At 34.5% G+C, this 11255-nt stretch overlaps 1 protein-coding gene across 1 annotated transcript in view; it reads right to left on the bottom strand.

Annotated features, from left to right (window-relative positions):
• Positions 1-11255, bottom strand: part of LOC117107472 (E3 ubiquitin-protein ligase rnf213-alpha-like) — a 16798-nt gene that overhangs the window by 4757 nt on the left and 786 nt on the right. Inside the window, exons 2-7 of the mRNA XM_033249171.1 lie at positions 6683-6900; positions 5280-6361; positions 4938-4997; positions 4333-4412; positions 3345-3527; positions 1918-2126 (exon numbers count right to left, since the gene is read on the bottom strand). Of these exons, the coding sequence (XP_033105062.1) occupies positions 1918-2126; positions 3345-3527; positions 4333-4412; positions 4938-4997; positions 5280-6361; positions 6683-6896 (1828 nt within the window). The 5' untranslated portion in view covers positions 6897-6900. The remainder of the gene's footprint in view (positions 1-1917; positions 2127-3344; positions 3528-4332; positions 4413-4937; positions 4998-5279; positions 6362-6682; positions 6901-11255) is intronic.

Genomic DNA, 11255 nt, shown 5'->3' with positions numbered 1-11255 from the left:
AAATGCGAAAAAAAAAATTGCGATTTGTTGATCATACTATAGTATATATAGTTAAAGCTTAGTAAGCTATAATTAGGCCTAAGTTATCATGGATATTAAGTAGATCCCTGATAAAAGATCATGAGAAATTTGTTGGCGTTTCATTTTGACTATAATGGTAATGTGATGATGATGAATTTTACTATGTAAAAGTGTCATTTCCGGCCATCTCGAGAGGTACCATTTCCTCAAATTTTCTCACCTCAGCCCTAGCCATGGTGGGGCTGAGGTGGTTGTGAAATCACGTTTTTGAAGTAGGCCTATGTAACGTACATACTCAAAGACAATGTTTTTAAGCTTTGTTTTCTATGGTATACACACACACATTAATAAGATCTCTATGGTTGTCAAAGATCCCTGATAAAAGATCATGAGAATTTTTTTTAGCACTTCATTTTGACTAATGGTGATGTGATGATGATGAATTTTACTAAAAGTGTCATTTCTGGCCATCTAGAGGTACTATTTTCTCACCTCAGCTCCAACCATTGTGGGGCTGAGGTGGGTGTCGACTATCTAGATGTGTATAAGAGACAGGGATAATGATCATCTGGGTATGACATTAAACTCCATCGAGTCGGCTCCTGATGTATGTCTTAGTGACTGCTGTTTGTTTTTAGGATGTGATCTGGTTTTTCATGTCCATTTTTCGTGATTATGACTATTCTGGCAGTGGATAAAGAATGTTTTGAGCAGAGGTGGATTTAAGGCCCCCCTCCCCCTTCATTTTTTAAGGAAAAATAAAGAAGAAAAATATATTCAAATTGAAGTGCGAGAGTGTAATTTCCGGCCATCTAGAGATGCCCTAGTAATAAATTTTCTTACCTCAGCCCCAACCATGGTGGGGCTGAGGTGGGTGGTTACTCGGTTTGTGAAAGTCCCTCTCTGGTTCACCTCTCTTTCGAATTCCTGGATCTGCCACTGTTGATTTATAATATAATTATTTTTGCGCTTATTTATAATGTGTCTATTGCAATTTTCAATTTATCCTCTCAAACAGTCCTAGGAACGTTCAGAGTGCGCTACTTGACAGGGGGATTCGCCTCCTTGACCCCGCCGGGGTCCTATGTAATTTCCATAACGGCTCCCCCCCTTTCAAAATCCTGGCTACGTCCCTGTTTCACACAGACAGTAATCCAAACCATACAAAATCTTGGGAGATAACATTAGGCCTAGATGGCCAGGGTAATCTTAGTGTGCGCAACATTATTTTGTTTTCATTGCCTGATAGCAGTACAAACGCAGCGCACTGAATAACTCAGGACATCTCAGAAGAACAAGAATTTCTTCTGAGATACTGTATCACAGGGGTCTCTAGAGATAATTTGGAAGTTTTACATGAATTGCTTTCACAGAACACAAACCCGGTTATAACATCTTACTACATCTTACATCTTTCTTTGCAAAAATAATGGTAGTATGAAAAGGGTATTTTTTGATTTTCAGTATAGAAACACACTCAGTGTTTCAGATACTTTATACATGCTACTTAATATTTAATTATTTTGTTGTATTTATAATTGGTTAATAAATGGTGGGACTAATTACATACAGAAGTCCTTTTTTATCTTTTCTTATTCTTTATTATTAATTATTTCATCTTTTATTTTTCATGTGATGAAACTGTCATCGACCGTAAATGAAAGATGTATTTTTATAGCTGTTATAAAATCTTGAATACATCATGCCAATAAGTCATAAAATAATAAATATTCAATTAGGTGCATTTTGAAATATCCTACTCTTATTGCCCATACCAACAACAATTAACTTGCTTTATACCAAGGACAGGTTAAAAGTTGAGAACAGGTCCAACAAATAGTCAATGTTAAGAGTCACACATTTTTAAAATTTGGGATAGAATATTAATTCAAAAACCTTGTTCTTTGCGAGCTTCCTTTGGAATCTTCAACAATCTGTTCATTATACTCGAACTGTGTCCTTTGTGTATCCACTCATAATTGTAGTAAGGGCTTCCTGTTCCTCCACTTCGTTTCAAAATATACTTATATTGGATGTTTGTATCTGAGAAGTAACTTGGTTTTATTGGAAGCTTTCCTTCCATAAATACAAATCCATTTTCTTTCCTAGAAAAAAAAATTATAAACACCTATTTAAGCACTTTGGTGTTTATCCTCGGGTCCAGGTAAAGTGGTCACTTACAAGATGTGTCATGGTTACACACCATATGTGAGGTACAAACTTAAAGCCCCATTCCCGGCAAAATTTCACTAAAAACAGACTTTTTTTAGAAAAGATGCATATGCATTATACTCCAATTATAATAAATCATGGAAAAATATTGGCATAAATTTTAGTTTTACGCAAAAGAATTAAAAAAATGAGAAATACAGACTATTTCTCATAGAATATTACCATTTTCTCGACGAATTCTTCGTTACTAGGCAAATTCAGAGGTTGTATCCGCTTAAATACTCTCACTTTTATGTATACTTTATACAGTCAATAAAGTGCGCCCTCTCTAGTTAATTAGTTTTTGTACAATGCGGTCCTTCGAGTAGGCCTGAGATATGTTTAAGTGTCAATATCTCGGTCAAAATCAGTTTTTTAACAAATTTGAAATAATTCCTGTGAAATATTATATTTCACAAGAGTCAATACTAGCAATGGAAAATATCATGTTGGCCATTTTTATGTGTGATAACAGAACCTAAATCGAGGTAAGGCCTAGCCTAGCAGTGTTGGATAGGCTAATGTTTTCGTCGCCTACTATATTTCTTCGCAGATCTTGCGCTAAATCAAACATAAAAAAATTCGTCGGCATCTATTTCTTGTGTGGAACACAAAAAAATCAAATTTTAATCTTCTTTTACATTTTTTTTATGATTAGGAATTTCTAAATTCAGTTAAACTAGCAATTCCATATTATACTTATAAATCTTTATAACATTATACAAAAATCAGATTTTTCTTAACAACTGAAATTTTACCAGGAATGGTGCTTTAATATGATATCAGGTCTCTTGTAAAAATAATCAATACAACTAACAGCTTTGGTGACTAATTTAGTGGATTGTATTCAGCTCAAATTTTTTAATAATTTAGGAAAGGTAATTGCAGATAATTGTGGTCATATAATTTCAATAAACATGGCAAATTCCTGCATTTATCCTATTACAGTACTTTACTGCATTCTTGTAATAAAGGGGATCAAAAATCTACAATAAACATAATACATACACAGAGTACAACTACTACAAAATGTAATTTTTCCTCATATTCATTGTTGTTACTACTTTTTCTGCCAACTTTGCATGGTCCATCAACAAAATTCCAATTCTTACCGTAGATAATCCATCTCAACAACATCATAGTGAAAGTTTCCAAAGGAAATGGGACTAAATCGCATGACAATTTTGTCAGTCTTTTGGTTGAATTGGAACTCAGGAGTCACAACCACATGAAAAAACACTGTCATTTTTTCTTTTGCACCTCCATCTATCAGTACTTTTGGAATTCGTGGATTCCTACAAAAAATATAATATTTACAAAATCAATTACATTTTAAAAGGCTCCAATAATCTCAATTTCACAAAAAAGGTGTAAAAATTTAAGCTGTTTAGAGTATGTTCACACACACAATGTTAGATCTTGTTGTTTCCGAAATTCTCAGTGGATTCGCTACAACCTGCTAAGCCACCAAGCTGCCATTCACCACCTGTCTGTAGGTTCCAGCAAGCTACGCCAGACAGGTATACTCACTTTGATCAATTACAGTCAGTGCTGTAGTTTTAAACAAGACACTTTGAAAAGACAGCATGCAACCCCCATGCTTTGACAGTTCAGCAAGTATTATAACTCCATTATTTACTTGATACTTTCTAATATTTAAACTACTTTGCTTTTTGCAAACATGATGGAGAAAATAATTCACATGCAATGTATAGTTATGTCAAACATTTGTGTTCAAAAAGACAGCCTACCCATTATCCCGGATGTCAAAGTAAGAATACAACAAAGAAACTAGATTAAATGGGATTATGAACTATAGTGTGTTTAGTACAAATATTCACAAGATGCTAAAGAATGTAGAAAATTGCAGCTTAAACAAAACAATTAGCAGCGATACATACATATACACAGATATACACACATACATAATATACATAAGATTATTAAAAAAGAACATTAAAAAAGACTACAGCAGACTACAACCACTAAGTCCCATATTGCTTGAATTCCATATATACATACATAAAAATACATATACACACATCACATACATACACATTTCTTTTAGATTTAAATAAAAAATTAAGAACAATACTGTACTTGTTTTGATTTGAATCAGCGATGTCTTTCAAAGCGTCTTTTACTAATTTTACCCCATCTCGTCTGTTGTCACTTTCACCCTGCAAAAGAATACAAATAATGAGTTTGTGTACTATTTTTCAAGGGCCCAGATGAGCAATGTAATGGGGAAACCAAAGTTACATACAGAAAATTTTTAATATAGGCACCTACAGACAGTAAAAATGCTTTTTCAAAGTAGTGTTTCCCACAAAAAAATACTAAAATAAATGTTCTTTATTAACACAAGAATATGTAATTATGTAAAGAAATAAAGGTATCTATAAAAATGAGAAATAATCCTAATGTTCTTCTATGTATCATTGGTCTTTCCAACGGCCTCTTACTACTCAGCCCAAGTCAACTGTAGATTGATATACTTACCATATGTAGGACCGGCGAGTTTAATATAAAATTTAATTTCTTTAAAATGTTAAATTCCAAAAAACTTCAAATTGCAAATTTAGGACTCTACAGTGAATAAATATTTTTCATGATGGCTATGATAAAATAATTGGTATTTTACATTAAACGTACACTATAATACTACAGCAACTATTTTGATTAAAATTAAGTTAAACACTTACAGGTTTTAAATGTTGTGACCCTGTGGCCTGTGCATATGATGGTTTGTTTTTCAATGGATCCTGACAGTGAAAAAATAGAAAACATGTAATAACAATTTAAAAACAGTTAGAGGCAATAAAAATATTGAATTCCTTAAAGACTTAGGCTAGTAGTGGCTCATGACAGAGTGTAGAATGCCAAATTCAATTTTGATTTGGCACACCATGAGCAGATTAAACGGATTATTTTCATAGTAATGACCTGACCTGGAACCTGGGCTGATCATATGCGTGGGAATCACTTTTTTTGGCCTTACGTATCTGCAATTATGAATAATACAAGAAGAAAAAAGCTTGACTTACATGGTCCACTGACGATCCCTCTGTACCTGTGTTAGTCTGGTTATTATCACTCTGTTTTAAACTTGCATTTTCATTTTGTGTGCCTTTTGCAGTAGAAGCACATGTGCCTGTTGCAGGAGCAGCACTTTTATTATCGCCTGAACCACATTGATCAGATTGGCCATTCTTGTTTGCTGAATGCTGATTTTTATGTTCTCCATTGGTAGAAGTCTCTAATGGTGTATTATGATCCTCTGTTGTTTTGTTGTTAACACTGGGTGACATGCCATCTTTTGATGTATTTTTATTACCGTTATCAGCACTTTTCTGGTTTGTACCAAAAGCATGACCAACTGATTTAGGATCAGGTGCTGAAGGACCAAATACTTGACTTTCTTGCCTTTCATTTTCTGCTGTATCTGATCCCTTCTTAGTAGGTTCCTTTACTCCTTGTTGAGGCAACCCTGCACCATAATTCTCACCATACTTTTCATCAACAAATTTAATATCAAAATCGGATTCACTTTTTGAGGGGCCATCACTGTTAGTAGTAGTACCATCAGGTGGTGCCGAATTTACCATTCCAACTTTCTCCTTGGATTGATTTTGCATGTCACATCCTCCTGATGGAACTGCTATTGTGGTACTGCGCACAACTACAGGTGTCACATCTTTGTCTGGTTTAGGTTCACTACCTACTGAATCAGGATTTGGTATTATTCCAGAATTCTCAGATGGCTGGTGACTCTTTTCTGTTATCTTTGTACTGTTTGCTTCCATTGAATTGCCCGATACATCAGGTTTCTTGTGATCTTCTTCAGACGGTTTGTTGCTCTTTTCTGAGGTAGCAGCACTTTTATTATCTCCTGAACTGCACTGGACAGATATATTGTTGGCTGACTGCTGATTTAATGTCTTATGACCTTCATTTTTAGAAGTCCCCGATAGGGTTCCAGGCTGTTCTTCAACTGGTCTGTTGCTATCTGTGGATGAAGTGGCATCACCTGAAGCAGACGTATCAAGTTTTGCCCTTTCAAACTGTTGTGTAAGAGTGGCAACATCATCTGTTGGAAATCTTTTCACTTTGGACATAACATCAGATTCTGAAAGAAAAACTTATGATAATAATGTATGTATTTTTGGTGTAAAATTTAAGTTTTTATGTTATAATTAAAATTAAGCACACATATGCCATAATTACATTCATCCCCATAATCTACAACAAAAATCATTAAATAACTACTCCAGTTGGTAAACACTCACACGATTCACACCATATCCTAATTTTTGGATTGAAAAGCCTATTGAATATACCAAAAAACCAGGTCAGTGTGAATAGGGATACTAGTGTTTAGTGCATAAAAATTCAGTGTGAATGTTAATGCAGCTTTATTCAAATATATAACAATGGTCAATATATGTACCTGTTGATGGCATCACATCTTCATTTGCCGGGCCACTGGCAGGCGCACAACAGTGTGGACAAAATTGTCCAATTCCTGGATGGACATTCTTACATTTCCAACATTTAACTTGGGTTTGCTTTGCTTTTTTGGCCGCACTACATTCTGGGCAGTACTTCTTCCTCTTTTCAGTTTTATTTTCACAATCTTTTGTCTTACACTTGTTTTTCCCCATTGTCCTACAAAATTAAAATAAATGAAGAAAGTTTTCATATATCCATTGATTCAAGGAATTCCTAAATTTTTCATAAATAATATTTAATTTAAAGTAACTTTCTTCTGGTTCTTTCGGGTTCCTTGCATTACAAAAGTCATTTTTTCAATTACCACTTGTCAACAAACGATAATTGGGTGAGCTTACTTTTCTCTTTTTTTATTCTTTGCTCATGACACAGTAATTGTAAATCCTTAAAATGCCTCATAACAGTTTAAAATGGCCCAAATTTGCCCATTGCCCTCAAAGGCTTGGACCCTCTGGACACCCATACGGTTGTCAGAACCATGCCCTAAAGCTAGATACATTTTGAGCCACAGCAGTGAGGATGAGAGGAATGGCATGAAAACTTGGTCGGCAGTCTTGCAGAACTGAGGTTCTTGCGGAACAATTAATTAAATTAATTTTAATTTAATTAAATTAATTTAATTTAATTTAATTTAATTATCAAGGTGTTTGGAGAATGTAGGTTTTTTTTTGTATGGTTTGTACAAGGTTTTTCCCCAAATAAAAAATGAACTTTTTACACAAAGAATGGATTAAATTAACTACAGACATTTACCAGTACAGTATTATTACCGGTAATCAACAAAATCTTTTGGTATGCTCTATTATGCAATTATAGTCAATTTCTGAGGAGCATATAGAAAATAGAGGAGCCACTATTCCCTGAAATATGCCTGAAGCTTGCAGGGCTGAAGGCAATTTTTGAAGATAATAATTGCTCCTAAGGCTTTTATCTTCAATATGGTCCAAAATAACTTGACTATAATTGATTTATCAGTCAGGCAAAAAATTACACTGCTTTTCTGATTTTAAGGCAACCATCTTGAACTTACTGTATTTTCGTCATTTTCCACACAATTCAGTAACTTTAATTTATTCATACATTATGTGATTTCTTATGTAATTTGTGGACAAACAGTAAAACAAAGAAACAAATATCAAACTTGCCAGTTGTGGTGACCAATTACTCAGTGATCAATATACAGAAACCAAAAGGTCCACAGATTAATCTGAGATAAGAAAGTATAATACATACTCCAAGTATTGAAATACACGATGATGACATAATTAATGTTGAAATATTGAATCGCAACACGATGGCGTGTATTTCAATACTTGGAGTATGTATTATACTTTTATCAATATACAGTGTGTGTGTATTAATTTTTTTTTTTTTTTTAACCTCCAAAAAAAATCCAAAAAGAAGAGACGAAGTTTGAATACTGTACACAGTATCATCCATTATTTTCATCATTTTCACAAGTGTACAAAACGTACGCTGGGGGAGGGTGTGGAAGGCATGTGTACGCTTTTTAAAAAGTAGAAAAATGACGATTTGGAAATGTGAGCCTACGTTTTTGTGCCTAGCCATTCCAACAGAAAGCCAAAGTTTACCATTAATTCACTGGTAAATGTTCAGTTTATCAATTGTTTCTAAGCAGCATCATCTTACATCGCTGATTAACGGTGTGTTGATAAGCATTGTGTACATATAAACAATTTCAAAATACAAGGGAAATGCACACTAGCTCCGTAAATTTGAATAAACTGTAAGCCAGTAGCCGACGAACCCACAGCCTGACACTGACAAAAAGCTACGTTCACATCAAGCCCGGATCCGGTCCGGAGCCGGGAAAAAAATCGTGAGTTGCTATGTTTTTTTAATGTTGCGTTCACATCACGCACGGAACACGGTTGTTTGGGTTAAGTATGTATGTGTTCAATTGGTTCGAACCAACCAAATTTGTTGCTGATTGGTCCAAGAAAAAAAAAAACGTAAGAATTCAGGATACAAATAGCTCTCAGACTGTGATAAAATTTTTGTTATCATCACACACGCAAAAAAAAAAATTATTTGCAGATGAAACCCACAACTGGAAAAAAGTGCGTGATTGGCGGTCGCAGGAATTTACCTTTACCCCGAGGAATTTGTTGCTGGAGGCATTTGATCAATACAATTTTCATGGTCAGAGGCACAAAAATATTTTTTCCAGGCCTAGATGTGTATAAGAGACAGCCCCTGAACCCACCAGATATATTTTCAAGATGTAACGCTTGACAAGTAATGTGACTGTACACAGCAAAAATAATGAGAAAGGTCATTTAAAACCAATCTTCCTCAAGTGGTCCTCTCTTGAACCCCTCTGTTAAAATCCACAGTACACTATACCATTGTATTATCAGCCCTTTCCCCCTTGACATTTGGCCAATATCTCTCTGCTGTTATCAACTTAATTCATCAAAATTTCTCTATTCAATTTTTTTTTTTATCTCCAAACTCTGGGAATTCCCAGAATGAAGTCATGTCTCCAATCAATTCTGATTGGACAGAATCATTTACAGTTATTGACATTGACAATAAGGTTGAAGCTAATTTTATTGTCTCAATTTATAAACAGAAATTCTTCTCGCTATTGGCATTTACAGGGACAGAAACATTCAGATATGAATTAATAGGAAGAATATGAAAAAACATTTACTTATTTATAATAAACTTAATATAAGTTTATTCATTTGATATTGTTGTTATTAAGATACATTGAATAAATTGGAAAACAAAGTTTTTTTTACATCAAAAAAAATATGCAGACAATAAAAAAACGGAGGTTGCAACCCTCCTGATTCTATCGGAAGTCTCCCAAATGTACATGCTATCTCCTGGTCTCTCGAATTTGTTTAAGTTCTCCCAAATTAAAAAAACTAGATTTGTTGTACTTACAGTACAACCACATTATTTAACGTACGGTCTGTAAAAACATGGGATGAGTAAAATAGATGAAATTACTAGGCCACATGAATGAAAAACCCAATCTATCTTATAAATTACGTGTATACACCTCAAAATGCTATCAGAATGTTTTGATGTTGAGGGCGTTTTTCACTAAATGGTGGGAAAGAGGGTGCCCTTCACTTGCACAATACTATGTCTAGGGGTTGGAACGTCTGTAAAGTCTAACTTATAAACGTTGTTAATTTAGCGAGTCAATGTTGTTCAATTCTAGGGAAATTTACAAAAACATTTAGTTAAAGAAAAAAGCCTACTTAAAAAAAAATTCTGCGGTGGCAGAAAAAAATATTCATTGAAATACAATCAATGCCGCAGCCAGGAATTTCAAACGGTGCGGGACAGTAATCAGGGTGGACCCACTTTACAAGTAAATTCAAATAATTTAGACCCATTTTCTTAAAAGTTGACACATTTTACATAAAAATATGAAACATTAGACCCATTGTGTTACAGTTTTACCCATTTTAGGCTAAATATGAAAAATCTGGACTTATTTTATTGCATAAAATTCCATAATTATGATCAATTTTTTGTGGACCCATTAGAAAAATTGTGTGAGACTGTCCGACCTGTCCAAATAGCTGGCTAAAGCATTGCGTACAATGAAAAATATACCCCCATCGGACAAGCCTGGAACCTCCTCGTCCTACGTCACAACAAAGATGCTGAACAAAAAATATAAATTTGTCTATCCAAATACCTTTATTTTGATTGCAAATCCCTATACTGAAGCAGGCCTAATAACTCTTCCCTTGAACCCCACCGGGGCTTTTATTCTGGCACCATGACCGTTAGCGTATCCGGATCATGGTAACGGTTGGCGCTAACTGATCAGGTGTTTACACACGGGCGCTAACAGTTAGCACTAACGGTCAGCTCCCGATCCGAATACTAGAGCTCTCGTATGAACCTGACCTATATGGAATTGATTTATTTAACCATTAATGAGTAGTTAGTCTCATTGTTATATATTGTTTATGATTATTATTTTTATTTTATAATATTGTTATTAGTTTATTGTTATTTGCCTTTTCTCAGTTGGCCTATATTATTTCCTTGTAAAGCGCATAGGGGCAATGTACAATATGCGCTATATAAATAAATATAACATTAGTATTATTATTATTATTTTTTGTTCCAGTGCATTTAATATCGATAGCCAGATTGAAGTAAGCTAGCTCTCACAACACCTGGGATTTGTTTTATATGGAATATATATACGGTGGTGTATTTTGTCTCCAATCCAAAGTACACAGGAAATCTCTTTTATCTTAGGTTTGGCTATACTGACACATTTACATTGTACGATAACAAAGGTGCAGGTCAACTCGGCCACGAGTCAACACGGCCACAGGTCAACTCGGCCACAAGTCAACTCGGCCACAAGTCAACTCGGCCACAAATCAACTCGGCAACAAAAAGTTCGGCTACAGCCAACTCGGCCACAAGTCAACTCGGCCACAAATCAACTCGGCCACAAGTCAACTCGGCCACAAGTTATTTAATGTAAATCTAAGTTTTTGCAT

Source organism: Anneissia japonica, unplaced genomic scaffold (genome assembly GCF_011630105.1).
Source record: "Anneissia japonica isolate Jap-2015-1 unplaced genomic scaffold, ASM1163010v1 scaffold284800_len683186_cov164, whole genome shotgun sequence".
In the NCBI taxonomy this organism is placed as follows: domain Eukaryota; kingdom Metazoa; phylum Echinodermata; class Crinoidea; order Comatulida; family Comatulidae; genus Anneissia; species Anneissia japonica.
The sequence above is the reverse complement of the archived record's forward strand: the minus strand, read 5'-3'. Positions and strand labels throughout refer to the sequence as shown.